General features: G+C 38.3%; 1 protein-coding gene across 2 annotated transcripts in view; it reads left to right on the top strand.

Annotated features, from left to right (window-relative positions):
- SNAPC1 (small nuclear RNA activating complex polypeptide 1) overlaps positions 1-18,823 on the top strand; it is a 31,160-nt gene that overhangs the window by 864 nt on the left and 11,473 nt on the right. The window contains exons 1-7 of one of the 2 annotated variants that reach the window (XM_082450463.1): positions 4,551-6,667; positions 8,828-8,987; positions 9,151-9,291; positions 9,714-9,818; positions 14,399-14,557; positions 16,094-16,162; positions 16,875-16,937. In XM_082450463.1, the coding sequence (XP_082306589.1) occupies positions 6,540-6,667; positions 8,828-8,987; positions 9,151-9,291; positions 9,714-9,818; positions 14,399-14,557; positions 16,094-16,162; positions 16,875-16,937 (825 nt within the window). In that variant the 5' untranslated portion in view covers positions 4,551-6,539. Of the gene's footprint in view, positions 1-4,550; positions 6,668-8,827; positions 8,988-9,150; positions 9,292-9,713; positions 9,819-14,398; positions 14,558-16,093; positions 16,163-16,874; positions 16,938-18,823 lie in introns of those variants that run through there. The other variant, XM_082450464.1, reaches the window with a different exon arrangement.

The raw sequence follows: 18,823 nt of genomic DNA, 5'->3' as shown, positions 1-18,823 counted from the left end.
GAAACACCAGACCTCTAGACCAGAGAACAGACCATTTATTATTCATAGAGCATGTTAATTCTGGTTCCCTGGTGCCCCAATTCCCCACAGGCTACACAGTGAGGGCCAGATATTCACCTGTATGTGCAGCAGGGTTTGTACCACAAGAGAGGAACCCTCAAATTATGAGACTTGGAGCTTATATACAGCAGCTGGCACATCTGCCCATCTAAGGAATGTAAACAAATTTTTCTGTGGGGAGGGGAGAAAGGAGGGTCTCTGTCTTTCCTTTACAGCCTTGGAATGCAAGCAAATGCCTCCAGGGGAGATAAGTCTCTAAACCTCTTCAGAGTTTTCTGTCTTTAGGACTTATATTCAAGCATCTTCACTCCGAAGGCTCAGAATGTACAAGAACACTAAGAATTTCGGGGGCGGGGGGGAATCTCCCAGCACAAAGCATTCCAGACCTTGGGATCTCCTGCCTATTTTTCCAAATATTACAACTTATTTCTTTTGCATCCAGTGCTGCAGTGATAAAACTTCCTAACATTCTCTCTTCCTCTTTGCGCATTTGCACTTGCTTCTTTTCTGCATCAGCAGCACTCTTCCTATTTTCATCTTCATCTTCTTAATTCTTTCCCTGATTTTTCACAATTCAGCTCTACTTTAGAAAGCTTATCCTCTCAGGGACTGGATAGGAGTTTCTCCTGCGTGTTCCCATGTTGTGCTGTGCTCACCCCTTTCATATTTATCACACTAAAATTTTAATTATCTTCTTGAGGTGAGTTGTTCTACATTAGATGGTTGAAAACCTGAGTTGCCTTTAAATGCATCCCCAGGAAAATGGCAGTATGAGGAGCCCTATGGACTTACTACCCCGTGAAACAACTGTAACTGGTGAAAATTTTAGACAGCAACAATTTAAAGTTTCTTGAAACTGTTTGAAGGGCATACAGCAGATGAAGAAACATTTATTCAAGAAAACCTACTAAATCTTGGTAGGAACATCAAGAGTCAGTGGCACCTGAGCCATGACCTGCTGCCTCCCCCACCCTGCTCAGTATGACAAAAGCTCCACTCTGGGCGGGCATGGCCAAGAAGGTGGGGCTCACTCTTCCCCCAGATCTCAGTAAAAATGTTATGGATCTCCTTGGGAGAGCCAAACTGCCAGCATTTCTCATCCTCCTTAGCTTCATGTTGCAAACGTTAAATTCCAGATAAGTATGTCCTACAGAATGGAGAGATTAGGAACTCCTTTCTTCCTTTCAGACACTACTCATAGGACAGAGGCCCTATCCCAGATTCAGGAGGCTATGAGTGCTGGGACCCCAGTCACCCTCACCCCAGCTCACATGGGGGTTCCATGCCAGGGGAGGCAGCTTGAGAGGCAGAAGCTAATGCCCCCTTCCAGAACCCTGCTTATAAAGCAGGGGTATCACTCTGAAAGACATGGCACACAGTCCCCATTCCCAGCTTGAGCATTGGCTCAGAGATTTTGCCCAAGGGGAGAGAAAAGTCCACTAGAACAGAGAACTCTGAAGTTCTCCCCAGAGGAACTGATTTTATTTAGAAGACTGTGAGAAAATTCAAACTTCAAGGTGCTCTTGAAAACAATGCATATTTTGGTGGCAAGTAATTAAGAGGAGGCTGGCAGCAAGAAACTAAACTGCAGACCAGCTAGTTTACCAGAGAGAGCCCGAGAAAGAAACAACTAAGAAGAGCCCTCTGGGATCAGAACAAACCTCAGGACTGCATTCAATGGCTATCTCTGCAAAGGAACCTAAACATAATTGGACTATGAAGCAGTTCATGCCCCAGGACATTGTCAAAAGCAGTAGAACAATCGGCTGGCATTTAGTGGAGTCTACTAGCTGGGTGTGATACCAAAAGAGGCAGACAGCTTAACGGAAAGACCAGGGAAAGAGACAGTCAAAGAGAGCCCTGCTAAAACCACTATCATCACACTGTGACTGTGTGCATAGGCTCAGGGAATTGATCCACATGCATGAAAAATTATAAAACTTTACTGATGATGCTAAAGATTACTTAAATACTTATAGGATAGGGAGACTCAATATGATAAAAACGTTATCCTTCTCAAAGTGACATGGATTTAATGCAATTCAATCAAAATCCCAGTGGTACTATTAGAGAAATTTGACAAGTTCAATTTAAAATTTATATGAAAAAGCAAAGGTCCAAGAACAGTCAAGATACTCTGGAAGAAATATAGCAGAGGGAGGAACACTCCCAAACTCATTCTATGAGGCTACCATCACCCTGATACCAAAACCAGACAAAGGTGTCACAAAGAAAGGAAACTACAGGCCAATACCACTGCTGAACATAGATGCAAAAATCCTCAACAAAATACTAGCAAACAGAATCCAACAGCACATTAAAAGGATTATACACCATGATCAGGTGGGGTTTATGCCAGGAATGCAAGGATTCTTCAATATACACAAATCAATTAATGTGATAAACCATATTAACAAATTGAAGGAGAAAAACCATATGATCATCTCAATAGATGCAGAAAAAGCTTTTGACAAAATTCAACACCCATTTATGATAAAAACCTTCCAGAAAGTAGGCATAGAGGGAACTTACCTCAACATAATAAAGGCCATATATGACAAACCCACAGCCAACATCGTTCTCAATGGTGAAAAACTGAAACCATTTCCTCTAAGATCAGGAAGAAGACAAGGCTGCCCACTCTCACCACTATTATTCAACATAGTTTTTGAAGTTTTAGCCACAGCAATCAGAGAAGAAAAAGAAATAAAAGGAATCCAAATCGGAAAAGAAGAAGTAAAGCTGTCACTGTTTGCAGATGACATGATACTATACATAGAGAATCCTAAAGATGCTACCAGAAAAATTCTAGAGCTAATCAATGAATTTGGTAAAGTAGCAGGATACAAAATTAATGCACAGAAATCTCTTGCATTCCTATACACTAATGATGAAAAATCTGAAAGAGAAATTAAGGAAACACTCCCATTTACCACTGCAAAAAAAAGAATAAAATACCTAGGAATAAACCTACCTAAGGAGACAAAAGACCTGTATGCAGAAAAGACACTGATGAAAGTAATTAAAGGTGATACAAACAGATGGAGAGATATACCATGTTCTTGGATTGGAAGAATCAACATTGTGAAAATGACTCTACTACCCAAAGCAATCTACAGATTCAATGCAATCCCTATCAAACTACCACTGGCATTTTTCACAGAACTAGAACAAAAAATTTCACAAATTGTATGGAGACACAAAAGACCCCGAATAGCCATCTTGAGAAAGAAAAACGGAGTTGGAGGAATCAGGCTCCGGGACTTCAGACCCTACTACAAAGCTACAGTAATCAAGACAGTATGATACTGGCACAAAAACAGAAATATAGATGAATGGAACAGGATAGAAAGCCCAGAGATAAACCCACGCACATATGGTCACCTTATTTTTGATAAAGGAGGCAAGAATATACAATGGAGAAAAGACAACCTCGTCAATAAGTGGTGCTGGGAAAACTGGACAGCTACATGTAAAAGAATGACATTAGAACACTCCCTAACACCATACACAAAAATAAACTCAAAATGGATTAAAGACCTAAATGTAAGGCCAGACACTATAAAACTCTTAGACAAAAACATAGGCAGAACACTCTAGGACATAAATCACGGCAAGATCTTTTTGACCCACCTCCTAGAGAAATGGAAATAAAAATAAACAAATGGGACCTAATGAAACTTAAGAGCTTTTGCACAGCAAAGGAAACCATAAACAAGACCAAAAGACAACCCTTAGAATGGGAGAAAATATTTGCAAACGAAGGAAGGGACAAAGGATTAATCTCTGAAATTTACAAGCAGCTCATGCAGCTCAATATCAAAAAAACAAACAACCCAATCCAAAAATGGGCAGAAGACCTAAACAGACATTTCTCCAAAGAAGATATACAGATTACCCACAAACACATGAAAGGATGCTCAACATCACTAATCATTAGAGAAATGCAAATCAAAACTACAATGAGGTATCACCTCACACCAGTCAGAATGGCCATCATCAAAAAATCTACAAACAATAAATGCTGGAGAGGGTGTGGAGGAAAGGGAACACTCTTGCACTGTTGGTGGGAATGTAAATTGATACAGCCACTATGGAGAACAGTATGGAGGTTCCTTAAAAAACTAAAATTAGAACTACCATACGACCCAGCAATCCTACTACTGGGCATATACCCTGAGAAAACCATAATTCAAAAAGAGTCAAGTACCACAATGTTCATTGCAGCTCTGTTTACAATAGCAAGGACATGGAAGCAACCTAAGTGTCCATCAACAGATGAATGGATAAAGAAGATGTGGCACATGTATACAATGGAATATTATGCAGCCATAAAAAGAAATGAAACTGAGTTATTTGTAGTGAGGTGGGTGGACCTAGAGTCTGTCTTACAGAGTGAAGTAAGTCAGAAAGTGAAAAGCAAGTACTGTATGCTAACACATATATATGGAATCTAAAAAAAAAAAGGGGGGTTCTGAAGAACCTAGGGGCAGGACAGGAATAAAGACGCAGACGTAGAGAATCGACTTGAGGACATGGGGAGGGGAAGGGTAAGCTGGGACGAAGTGAGGAAGTGGCAGGGACATATATACACTACCAATTGTAAAATAGGTAGCTAGCAGGAAGCAGCTGCATAGCACAAGGAGATCAGCTCGGTGCTTTTTGACCACCTAGAGGGGGATAGGGAGGATGGGAGGAAGACGCAAGAGGGAGGAGATATGGGAATATATGTATACATGTAGCTGATTCACTTTGTTATACAGCAGAAACTAACACAACATTCTAAAGCAATTATACTCCAATAAAGATGTTAAAAGAAAAGAAAAGCGGACAAAAAAGAAAAGTAAAGCAGACAAAAAAGAAAAGATACTCCTGAAGAAGAATAAGATGAAAGGATTTTCCTTCCTAGATAAGATTTTGGAAAAGAAAAAAAAAAAAGCTGTAGTAATTAGGGTATGGTATTAGTGTATCAAAATCTAAATTGACATTTGGAAGTAAATAGTAACCCCAGAAACAGTCTGAAGTTCAATTTAATTTGGTGTCATTTATTTTATCTGGCAATCCTACATATCAGAGGAGACAGGTACAAAAGTGTTCATAGTAACATTGTTTATAACAGCAATATCTGGAACCCACCTAAATTTGCATTGAGGAAATAATGGATAAACTGTTTATTCACACAATGGAATATTAGGCAGCAGTGAAAATAAATGAATTAAAGCTACAAGAAATAACATAAATGAATCTTAGAAACATTATTAAAGTTAAAAAGCAATTCAAAGACTATATGTTAGAAATTGCAATACCATTTTAATAAAGTTCAAAATCAACCACAACTAAACAATATATTGTTTAGAGATCCGTACACGTGTGATAAAATATTTACAAGAGAATGAGAAACAAAGTAAGGTGGTCATTACCAAACTAATGGCAGAGGCAGGAGAATAGGTTAGAGGAGGAATTCAGAGATTGATGTGATGGGTGTTGGTCATGTTCTGGTTCCTATACAGGTAGAAGGTACATACGTGTTCGTATTCCTGCTATGCTTTTTACTCAGACATGTTACGTAAGTTTTCCTGTAATGCATATTACCTTAAAAAAATTTTTTTTAAAGATCAATATCAGGAAAGTTAAGTGAGTTGAATCTCATCTACAGACAGAAAGCCCTTGTGCTTTTTGGATATCTCTCCTAAAGAATAAGAATAGCATGACATGCAATCAGAAAAATAGTGAAAGGTACAAAATACTACTTGATAGCTAGCTCCTGAGAGAAGCTAGGAGATGGTGTGTACACACAAGACCAATTCAACCAAATAATCAATTAAGTATATATAAAGCCGATACAGTACTTTCTGCTAAGTACTGTGCTAGATTGTGGTGGTGCTGGGGAGATGTTTACAAGAGCTTCTCAAGAGTGGCTGCAGAAGACTTAGCGCTACAACGAGAGCCACACATTAAGCACCGTATTATGTGGGTACAGACTGTAAGAGAATTAGTCCAGTCTGCTTCTCAGTAAACCCTCTTTAGATCCTCTTTCCCCGTGAGGGTGGTTTGAGGTTAGGAATTTTTCCTCCTTAGCTGTAAAACTTGACTTCTGTCACTCTAGGATCACTTTAAAGGAGAGGGACAGTAAGGGTAATATCGATTTGTATAAGCTAGCCTCATGTTGACCTAAAATCCTTCTTGGGCTCACAGGCCACTTGAGATGTAAACTTCTTTACTGAAATTAAACACGTCCACCTTACTCCTCTAAGACAGCTGAGCTGCTAAAAGCAAATGCGACGACCCAGGCGCAGTAAACATCGCGCTGTCGTGGGCGGACCCGGCTGGAGGTGGAGCTGCCGGGACCGGATGTAACGTCACGGGGCCGGATATCACGGAGGGTGTGTGCGTCCTGTCGTAAGGGGCGGGGCTCAGGGCCTGGTTTCCTCGGCTACCATCGGCTGCTGGACCGCGCGTGGCGTGCCAGCTTTGCAGCTATGGGGGCTCCTGCAGGTTTGCAGGCAGACTGTGAGGCGCTGCTCAGCCGCTTCCAGGAGATGGACAGCGTGCGCTTCGAGGACTTCACCGACCTCTGGAGGAGTATGAAGTTCGGGACCATCTTCTGGTGGGTGTTTCTTGTCCGCTACCCGCCTGCCTCCCCGCTCAGAGGCGGCGTGACGAGTTTCTTCCTTCCCCTTCGCTTCGCCGCACCTGGGAAGGGCTGAGAAAAGTGGCAGTCTCTGAGCACTACCTCCATCTCCCCTGAGCTCTCACCTGTACTTGGCCGCGCGCGCTTCCTCTGGGCGATTTCGTTGGCTTGGGTTCCTTCCATTTGCGGCCTCCTCCCTAATACGTATAGCTCTACTTGGCCGCCCTTCTAAACTCTTCTACCTCCACTGCTTCACCCGGACCTAGGTCACCATCCTTTGCCCTACTCTAGTAGCGTTTTCTTAGAACTCCATGTTTAAAAACAAACACACAAGCAAAGACAAAACCCTGCATGATTGAATTAATTCATTTTTCATACAACCGCCGAAGTTCTAAAGTGCAAATTTGCTCACGTCACATCCTTGCTTCCCACCCTTCAGTGGTTTCCATTGCATTTGGGGTGCAGCTCAAATTCCCTAACATGGCTGGCAAGGCCTTTAGTGACTGGCCTCTGCCCATCGCTGCACCTTCATCTACCAGTCACTCCACGCACTCGCTTTCTTGCTGCAGCGTCTGCACGCGGCCCTCTACAGGCGTCTCCTCAGCCTAGACCTCTACCCGCAGCTCCCTTTGCCGAACTACCTTATTCTTCACTCAGGTTTAAGCTCACATGACAGTTCCTCAGGGAAGGCTTCCTTTGCCCTTCTAGACTAAATAAGGTGTTCATGCTCGCTTTCTTCTGTAGCACTTTGTGCTTATTTTATCTCTTGACTTAACCACATTTTATTATACGTGTGTAGTTCAGAAGGCAGTATAGTGTAGTGGTTAAGAGCATAGATTGTGGAGTCCAACTGCCTGAATTTGATCAGAGTCTACTAACTGTGATTATATGGTAAGTGCACTCTAAGTGCTCAATAAATATTCACTGTTATTATTTTTAAATTTACCTTCCACTGGATTGAGCTCTGTGAGAACAGTGACTGGATGAATCTGGTATTCCATTAGCGTAATGCTTACAATATTGAAAAGGCTAAATAATTGACTGAATGAATGAGTCCTTGTGATTAAAACTCTATGTTTTGCTGAATAAAATGTAAACGTTCTCTCTTTTCTCTTAGTTGATGTAAAATAACTACCTGTGTAGTTTGTACATTGTAGGGGATGGAGAATGGAGAACCGTTTGTTGTACAGTTAATGAAAGGAGAGGAACTAATTTTTTTAATGGTAGTAAATGTAATGCATTTATAGCTGTATTTAATCCGTAGAACAACTCTGAGATCAGTAATTATCCTTGTTTTATAGATGAGGAAATTGAGGTTTAAGAAGGTTAAGTAATTTCTCCATGATCACGCAACTAGGTGGTAGAGTAGATATTGAAACCAGTATGTCTTACTATTTCTGAAACCCATGATCTTTCACTGAATCCCTCTTGGGAAAAGTGGTAGTTTAGAAAAAATTTTCTGGGGTTACCCGAATTCTTTCTTTCTTTCTTTTTTTTTTTTAAATAAATTTATTTATTTATTTTTGGCTGCGTTGGGTCTTCATTACTATGTGCGGGCTTTAGTTGCAGTGAGCGGGGGCTAATCTTTGTTGTGCGCGGTCTTCTCATTGCGTTGGCTTCTCTTGTTGCGGAGCACGGGCTCTAGGCGCGGGGGCTTCAGTAGTTGTGGCACGTGGGCTCAGTAGTTGTGGCTCGTGGGCTCTAGAGCGCAGGCTCAGTAGTTGTGGTGCACGGGCTTAGTTGCTCCACGGCATGTGGGATCTTCCCAGATCAGGGATCGAACCCGTGTTCCCTGCATTGGCAGGCGGATTCTTAACCACTATGCCACCAGGGAAGCCCCCTACCATGGTTATTTTATATATTAAATATTTTAAATTATTAACCGGTGATAATTTATAACCCCACTCCTTTTGCTCCCAATTCAGCAATAACTTTGATGCTTTAGGAAGATGCATCATGTTTACCTAGTGTCTCAGTGTAAGAAGCACAGCAGAAAATTAGGTCTTCGTGCTTAAATCATGAAAGGATCAGATGTGGAATGCCCATCCACTTTCTAGCAGCTGCTATTTAAACAAGTATATACCTCTTCTGTTATTTTTTTTCACAGCCATAATATATTTTCTCTTTGTTTTCTAGTGGTAGAATGAGAAATTTAGAAAAGAACACGTTTACAAAGGAAGCTTTGGCTTTGGCTTGGCGATACTTTTTACCTCCATACACCTTCCAAATCAGAGTCTGTGCTTTGTATCTGCTATATGGATTATATAACACCCAGCTGTGTCAACCAAAACAAAAGGTAATATTCGGTGAGTTGTTTTCTTCCAGCAGAAATATGAAACAGGTACAATATTTTCACAACCAACTGATTTAAATAGAAATGCCAGTGCTTCAAAATTATAATACATTTGTGAAAAAAGATTTACATTTACTAACAACTTTTTTATTCCTCTTGTTTGCAGATTAGAGTTGCCGTGAAGGATTGGGATGAAATTTTAAAGTTTCAGCAAGATTTGATAAATGCACAACATTTTGATGCAGCTTATATTTTTAGGAAGCTACGACTAGACAGAGCATTTCACTTTACAGCAATGCCTACATTGGTATGTTATCTAAAATAGATTGTTTCTCAAAATGAGAAATTATGCTTTATTGTCCGTAAAGTACCTAAGTCTCCAGAAAGTGGAAAGACTATTATATAGTTTCCAATACTTGAAGAAAGGCTTCTTAAAATAGGAAACAGTGTTGGGGATTCCTGGCAGTCCATTGGTTAGGACCCCGCACTCTCACTGCCGAGGGCTCGAGTTTAATCCCTGGTCGGTGAACTAAAATCCCACAAGTTGCGTTATTTCAAAAGTCTAACAGTCTTTGAAACATGGATTATTTAATAAATATATACTTAGAGCTGCTTTTTTTTTCATCCATGTTTACTGATAGACAGTTTTTGCTGCTGGCTTACTTATTTCAGTACTTAAAATATATCTTTTAAAAGACATCTATTTTAAAGACATTCATTATTATTTAGCTGTCATACAGAATGAAGAAAAAAAATCAACGAGCTGAAGTTACTGAAGACTTTAAGGACCCAAATGATCATGTAATGAAACTTATCACTTCTGATGTATTAGAGGTAAATTTGTTCTTATGTTCTTGAATTTTTTTAAAAAATTGTTTTATTAACTACATATCGAGGTTATACCTTCATCTACTGGATACTGAAAATTTTTCTAATGCTTTTAACCAATCATAGAATGCTATTACCTTCTCTAAAGTGTCAGGAATATTACATCCTAAATATATCAAAATTTCTGGAATAAATCTTGAAACACAGTGAGAAACAGAAAGATGTAGAAGACTTGTCTTGGACTAAGGATATTTAGATTCAAATACTGAAACCACCATTTGTATTTGACTTTAGATAGGTCATAAAACAAGAATTTAGTGACATTATTTTTTTAACAATATGTGTTCATTTCCTAAGTTCCTTTTTACAATGCTTGTGTAAAACACCACCACTGAAAACAGTGAAGCTATTTTGATGAAACGAAAATTTGAAGTCAAGAATAATGGATAAGGGGTACGGTCTTAAAACAGCTTTTCCATCTGATATATTTTGGTATTTTATTTGAGTTGTGCAATGTTGAGAAAAATCTTCTTTTGCATTGATAAGTAGTGATACAGAGTTTTACTTGAGTGGAAATGTTGCCCTGAGGTTAAAACAAAACCTCACTAAAGGGCTGCAGCCTTCTAATCAGTGATCCGTTCTCTCTTCAAAAGAACGGATTCATACGTACACAGAGAGTGCGCAGAGTGAGCACGAGCAGGTGGGGGCCTTAGTCATGTGTTTTTCATTTCTTTGAGACTTAGTTTCCCCCTCTTTAATATTAGGATTGCAACCCTTATTTCATCCAGTTGTAAGAATCGAGACCAACCTGTACCTGAAGAGTGCTGTGTGGCCTATAGCACATAGTAGACTCTTCTTAGTAAATGTTACTGCTTTTCCCCCGAACCCTGTTCAGTCTTTTCCTGTATCAGGAATGAAAGAGGGATCAGATCTTTGATTTGCTCAAATGTTTCTCTGTGTTCTGGGTGCTGCCATGTTCTAATAACTTTAGCTGTTAGGTTGCATCTATGATTTTCTAATTCAGATAGCAAATTGATTTTTGAAAGTGCTCTGGGTCTGCTCTGTATACTGACTTTATTTTTGAGCAAGAATTGCTAATCTGGGGTCCATGGATGGCCTTGAAAGTTTCATGGATCCCTTTCCCCCCTAAATTGTATTGAAAATTATTATACATATGGACGCTTGGTTAGGGTGAGGTACTCTATCCTCAGATTCACAAAGGTATTCATGTCCCCCAAAATGTTAAGAATTACTCAGTTAGAGGGAAATTGTTTGCTAAATATCTAAAGACTTGGTATAGTGCAGGAGCTCTACAAGATGTTTTGTGTATATTATTTTACTCCTTAACAACATCCCTGCAAATTAGGTGTTTTAAACAATTTAAAATTTTTTGTTAATTTTTTTTAAAGTAGGTGTTTTTATCCCTGATTTAAAGTTGAGGAAACTGAGGCACAGAGACATTAAGTTAGGAAGTGATGGAGCTAAGGTTCTGTATGGCTGCAGTGCCTATTTGTTGGATAGCAAAGGCCTTGTCTGAGCTGGGACTGGGGTTGGAAATATATCATTTGCAGACATCTCGTGAAGTATAACAAGAATTAGGATCTTTGCCCTCTAGCAATTGAGCAAGAAAGAGGTGGGAGAAGATTATGTAGAAAAATAAATGTGAGAAAAGAACTTTGTATAATAGAGGGAATTTGTATTTTGTCTTTTTGGCAGAGGGGAATCATTTAGAAGTTTTAGAGATTGGAGAGGCTTAGAGTGTATATTTAGGTTTGGGGTAAGGAGCCAGTTAGAAGGAGGGTTTGTGTAGAAGAGAAGCAGCACAGTCCCTGCTGTGAGGTGGTGGGTCTGTGACCAAGGCCTGGTGGAGAGATTAGCCTTGAGCAGGAGAAGGCATTTCTTCCTTTGAAACCTTAGGGAAGGAGGTGAAAATGGATTCCTATAATTGGTTGTGAAGAAGAGAAGCAGAAGGCAAACAGACCCGATAGCCTGAACTTTAAGAGGCCTCCTGCCAGAACCAAGAATTGAGAAAGTTTGGAATAGCCGTTGCGGAGAGTGAAAGATGTTGGGATACCAGAAAGGATTTGCCAAGAAGTACTGATGTGAATTATAAAGAGAGAGGCAGAGAATGTTCTATAACAGTAAGATGTTGTTCTTATCAGTATTCTCCAAATGAAAGAAAGATGATTTGAACCCAGTTGGTTGTAATTTTTGATTGTTGACTAATTTAGTGGTAGAATGTTCATTTTTTTCAACATACATTGCTAAACTTTTTTTTTTTTCATTTTAAGCTCTTTCACTACAGTGTGTTGAATTAAAGATTCCTCTGTTAAATAAATTGTATATGTCAGCAAGCAGGTATGGGAGATTTTAGAGAACAGAGCTGGGGTGATGCACAAAGCCATATTCTTTTAGGGTGATTGGAGAGGAGGGTCAGAAGGGCCAGGCTATGAAACGCCTATTCCTAGAAACTTCTAGGAATGGAGTAGTCTGTGTGAAGTCATCCTGACTTTATCTGGCATCTTTATCTTTGGTAGCCTTTTCCTTCAATACCTGTGTTGGCTTTATTTGTCCTGTCCTAGCATAGCCCATGACCCATTTTCACTGATAATCCCTAAATTTAATACTTTTCTATTTTCCTTCTACTGCCTACAAATGCTGTTAAGTCTTCATGTCAGCATACTTGAATTCTGGTCATGATTCTGCCACTCATTAGTTCTCTTTTGTGGTTAAGGAGGTATAATAAAACAAGAGAATAGGATGTTGAATCAAATTATCTGATTTTTTTAAAAAATTGAGGTATAATTGATATAACATTATATTAGTTTCAGGTGTATAACATAATGATTTGATATTTGTATATATTGCCAAATGATGACCACAGTAAATCTAGTTAACATCCGTCACCATACATAATTACAATTTTTTTGAGGCATCTGCCTTCTAATTCCAACTCTGCTACTTAAATATGACCTTTAGCAAATCATTTCACTTTTGAATCTGTTTCTTCATTTATATTTACAATTATAATAATGGCATTACATGTTGAGTATTCACCATGTGCCAGGAACTATGCTGAATGTTTTTTGTATGTTATCTCACCAATCATCATTATAACCCTGCAGAGGAGATAGTATTTTCCCAGTTTTAAAAACAAGGAAACTGAGGGTCTTCCCTGGCAGTCCAGTGGTTAAGACTCTGCACTTCCACTGCATGGGGTGTGAGTTCGATCCCTGGTCGGGGAACTAGGATCCCACATGCTGCGTGGCATGGCCAAAAGAATAAATAAATAAATAAAAATAAAAACAAGGAAACTGAGGATCAAGAAGTTAAATAATTTGCATAAAGTAAGACACAGACACTGGATTTGAATGTCCAGGTGTGTAAAGCTCCAAAGACCATACACTGTCTTTTATTTCTTAATCCTTTAATTTTGTATAGTGGTTTACATCATACAGAATACTTCCACTTGTATAAGCTCACTTAATACTTTTGTAGTGCATTAGGCGTCTTTACTTCATTTTGTACAAATGTGGAATGTGATTCTTAGACGGAGGGATTTGCTCAGGGTCACAATCTAGCAAGTGACGGAATTCAGGCTCAAAACCAGGTCCAGCTAGTGGTCTTTGCCCTGTATTGTAGTGCATGTAAAATAATGGGAATATAGCACATTGGACCGTGTAAAAAGTTAGGGGCTTCCCATGTCTGGACACTCTTCCCCCTTGAAGATCCTGCGTATGTGAGCACTCACCACTCCTGAGCAGTTTTGAATTCCTTGAACAGATATCGATCGAGTCCGTCAAAATCTCCTAGAAATGCATTGAGTAGCCTATCTTGGGGATGACTCAGAGGTTGTAGTGACCATCTGTGATGAATAGTTCTCTGCTGGTCTCTGAGCCAAGTCCCAGTGCTGGTTTTATGTGATTCTTAAGTCCGCCTGCCGTATTTATGCTCCCTTTCTCTTTACCCTGTATACCTGCCCATTTGTCTGGAGTTTTCTGGGAGAGGAAGGTCTAATAAATGATGCCTTAAGTGTCATAAATCACTATTTCATTTAATCTTGAATCTTATCACTGAGGTAATGAGGAAGCTTATGGGGACAAGCACAGAGCTTTGAGATTTGTGAACGTCAGCCCATCTCTGTGGAGGATTGGGAGAGAGTCGTTAGATAGGAATTTCCGGCCGAGCATAAAGAACTGTGTAAATATCCTTCATGTGACAATATGAAATCAAAATGTGATATTAGTTATCAGGAGTAATACTTAAAGGTATGCTATACTATAAATAATTTTTGTTACATCCAGGAATGCAATCTTATGTTAACTAATCTCTCCCCATCGTTTCTGCATACAGTGTGTATTACCTAATGTTTGTTAAGTTGAACTCAGTGATTCCATACTTCTGGAAAGCAGACTCTTCATTAATAATGTTGTACTAGTTTGCATAATTATATCATTTTCAATGTACTGTAGTATGTTATTCCTTCTCAACTCTGTCACTTTGGAAGGTGATTTTATTTTGTTCTGATTTTGCCTTTAAGTTTCTCCTTGAAAATTGAATTAAAGGACTCATCGTTTCACTTTTAGGAAATGCTGAATGTTCATGACCATTATCAGAGAATGAAACATATAATTTCAGCTGATAGAGCCAATCCAGACAAAGCCCTCAGCTTGATAAAGGATGATTTTTTTGACAATATCAAGAACATAGTTTTGGAGCATCAGCAATGGCACAAAGACAGAAAGGTTTGTAACTGTTTGATATGTCACCTCTGCATTTGCATCATACGTGACTGGCTAGACATGGGTGAGGATGTTGAGAGGCAGCCTTGCTTAGTGGCTACCTCCTGTGAAGCTAAGATCTGGAGTGCTTTACTTTTTTAGTATCAGCTTTGTCAGTTATTAGCCATGTGATCTTATTTAATCTTACAAATGGATTTTATATGTAATTATATAGCATATTATTAAATAATTATAATTAATACTTGTAATTATATAATATATAGCTAAATAATATCCATTCTACACACACACACACGTACGCTATGTAGTATACATAATTATAGAGGAATAAATAGTCTTGGTGTACCATGGATTTATTACATCTTTATAATTTAGCATTCTCCAGAGGTTACACATTGGCAGTCTTTGGGCCAAATCCTGCACATACTTTTTTTTTTCTTTGCATAGCATTGTTCCTAATATTTAAAAAATTTGAATCAATTACCAACATTTAAATATTTGTGGACTTAACTTAAAATTCCAGACATCCAACTTCTGTTAAAAGTGAGAGGTTTGGTAGCACTGGTCCTACTTTGCTGCATGGCAGTGGACAGCTAGACTTGAGTGATGGCTTCTCCCATTGTGACAGAGCATGTGCTTTCTGTTTCTCACGTGCTCTACCTGCCTTCCTTTATCCATTTACAAATCGCATCAACACAAGTCTTCCATTTAGTTTTCTGATTCAAATACTGATGCTAGAACTGCCCATATTCCATATTAGCCTTTTCAGCTAGAGAAACTTTTTTACTCCGGAAACCTGAAGACCAGCCTTGCTAAATTTACTTTTGAAACCACTACTCCATCTAATTTTACTAAATACTTCTAGGAAAAAATAAGTAATTTCTGATTACTTACTATATGTTTGATAATGTGTTAGTGTTTTCACAAATGCTAGATAGGCATTATTATCTTATATAGCATTTTTCAGAGAGATTTGTTGCTACTTTTTGGATTATATAAAGGGAGATGGCTCAAAACTCAATTTTAGAAAAGATAAACAAGGAAAGTGATGAGATAACAGCCTTGGGAAGAAGGAAATAATTTGCTTCCTCTACAGACATTTATTTTAATGAGAGCACATTTTAGAATGTTTGAATACTTTAAGTGCTACAAATGGGTTGCACAAATGACCTAGGCACTTAACGTAAACGTCTATTGTAGCACTGTCTTTTAACAACTCTCTTTAATGAGCATTACTAAGACCTTTGAAAACCTGAAGGAAAGGAGAATAAACCAGTTTTCTCACTACCACATAAAGTGCATGTCATCTTTCATTAGTTAGGAGGATTTAGGTATTTTCTTGATGAATTTTGTAACTCTTCTTTAACCTAACCATGATCTTAATGTCAGGTGGTGAACCATGTTTTGATACTGTGAAATATTCTTTTAGTTTTTTAGTAATTAAAGTAAATGATTTGCATTGTTCTGAAATTGACTTTCAGTTAATTTTTAGTTGGTTTGAATTGTAAATGTGTAAATATAACTTTTTTGATCTTTCAGAATCTATCCTTAAAATCAACAGCTAAAGATGGAGAAGAAAGGAGTGAAGGAAACTCACAACAATCAGAGGTCAGAAAAATTCACTATATGATTGCTTATGGGGCAATACTTTGGTTAGCTTCTTTTCATTTTATGTGTGGCTGTGATTCTGTATATTAACCGTAATGTCCCATGGTCAGTATTCTAATACATATCTCAGAAAATTCTGTAACATGGGTTCTGTGAAGGGCTAGCCTGTTCTCTGCTGGAAACCTTGTGAAAGACCACATCAGTTATAGATTGGGAGTGGGATGTTCACAGTTTTCAGCAGGGAGAGGGAAGGATGGTGGTGGAAGGTGCCCTCAGTCCTGACAGGGGCAGAGTAAGGCTTTTGTAATACTGTGTCTTTTCAGCCTTTCAGCCAGTGTGGAGCACAAGCTACTATTTACTGCTTTCTGTCTCCAGAGTTTTCATCCATCTTAGTGGATGAGGCAAGGAGCCATCTTTGGGCATAGGAAGATGAGGAGGGAATGGCCTGGTCACCAGGAATTTCATTCATATCCTCCTTAAATCCTGAATGAAAACAATCCACAGCCATGGGGATGTTTTCATGGCACCTGTTAGAAAGTAGTGCATGTTTATATGCCTTTACTTAATATATGTCCAATAAATGTTAGTTCCTTTTACCCTACCTTCTGTCTCAAATCTTATTTCTGATAAAAAAAATACTTGGGAATTCATAATTTCGCTCAATGTTTGTATGTTTTAACTTTTTCCCTTTCCTGTTTATTTTTACTTCCAGAGAAGTGAAAGGGCAGAATCATTAGCGAAAATAAAATCAAAGGCCTTTTCAGTTTTTGTTCAGGTAAGTTATTTCTTAAATAAGGTAATTTAGAAATTTATGTGATGCTTTTTTAGTCACATTTTAATTTTTTCATCAAAGTAACACTTGTGCATAGTTTTAACTGATAATGCTGTAAAGTTTATATAATCCAGCAGTCTCCTCCTCTACCACTTCCTGCCCCTGTACTTCTGATCTCAAGAGGCAACCATCTTCACCTTTTTCTCTTTTATTTCTTCTGGTATTTACCTGGAATTTTGATGCCATTGTTCTTTATTGTCTTCCAGCTTCTAGTATTCCTGATCATGGAAGGTTTTAGGATTTTCTCTTTATCCCTGGAGCTCTGGAGTTTCATGATAACGTACCTTGGTGTAGGTCTTTTTTCCATCATTGTCCTTGGCTCACTTGGTGGACATCCTTTTGATCTGATAGCCTTCAGTTCTGAGGGATTTTTGTATTGTTTCTTCGATCGAATTCTTTGCTGCATTTTTGCTCTTTTTATTTTCTTATTTTTCTTTTCTGTTTTTATCTATTTTCAGAGAGATTTCTTAAACTTTATCTTCTGAACCATTATATTGAATTTTTATTATTTCTGCTGACATTTTTTGATTACTAAGATTTTTTTTCTTGTTCTCTGAATCTATTCTTACTTAAAAAGTGTATTCCTTATCTTTTTGTTTTTCTGGATGCAATATGCTTATCTGCTTGAGGATGTTAATTAGTTTTTTGAAGTTTCCTCCTTTTTCCGCAGAGTTTTTATTTTTGTTTATTCCGTTCTCTGTCATTCATTTTGTTGGCTTTTTTCGAACGTTTGAAGATCCTCAGATCATTAAGAGTGGTCATGTGGAGATTACAGCTTTTTAGCCTCCATGCTTTTCTTGGATCTAGTCATTTTTACCAGAGAGCAGGCTTCCACTCCCTTGCCTGGGGGAGGAAAGTGGTAAATAAGCCCAGCTGCCAATGTTTTGGGCGCCTACAGAGAATCTGCCAGTAGGCTCACCGTTCCTTCTGGAGGCTTCACTCAACCCGCCTATTTCTAGTAAGAGGCTTTATCCCCTTCCTTAGCTATACTGGTTTCCTCAAGCCTTCAGCTTCTCTGATTTAGCCTCTCCAGAGAGCAAACCTCCTGTTTTCTACAGGAAGAGGTCAGTTGTTCAGCTTTGAGGCTGCTAAATGGGATACTATTCCCTATGTAGATTTTTCATATATCTACCCATTTTTTTAGTCCCACTTCTGATGACCCCAAATTCCCGATCCACTTGGACCAGCTTTCCTTGTAGTAACTTCCTCAATACAGGCAGTTAGGTTTCAGCTTTCTTCATTCTAAGTCAGCCATCACTTTTACACTTCCAAAATTTTGTTGTTTTGTTTACACCTTCATTGTTCCCTATTATCTCCATTTTGTGAGTTTATTCATTTTTATTCCTTTCCTCTCATTTTAGTGGGGTTTCAGGAAGGAGCACCAATAAACTCATATTTTTTTCTGTTTTTTTTTTTTTATGAATCTAAAAATGACTTTATTCTGTGGGAAACTACTATCATTCTCTGGTTGTAGAAATAAAAAGGAATAAATGAAAAAATTAAAAGTGACTATAGATTAGTTAAGTGTTATATATTTGCTGTACTACAGTAAATTGAGTACAAAATATTGTTGAATGAAAGCATCAAGGACAATAAATTAATTATTCCAAATTCTTTTAAACCAGAACTATTTCCGTATTATATAGGCTAATTGTTGTTTAATGTATTTCTTAAGACATTATGAAATACTTTAAAAAATTATTAAACAATTAAATTATAATCCCCATAAATTGTTATAAGAGTGTGTTATTGCATAGTTGTAGTTTTTTTAATTATTGAGGTATAATTAACATACAGTGCATGGTAGCTTTTAAACTGTTGTTAATACC

Source organism: Balaenoptera physalus, assembly GCF_965194825.1.
Source record: "Balaenoptera physalus genome assembly, chromosome: 2".
Taxonomy (NCBI): domain Eukaryota; kingdom Metazoa; phylum Chordata; class Mammalia; order Artiodactyla; family Balaenopteridae; genus Balaenoptera; species Balaenoptera physalus.
Note: the sequence above shows the minus strand (reverse complement) of the source record. Positions and strands in the feature narration are given on the sequence as shown.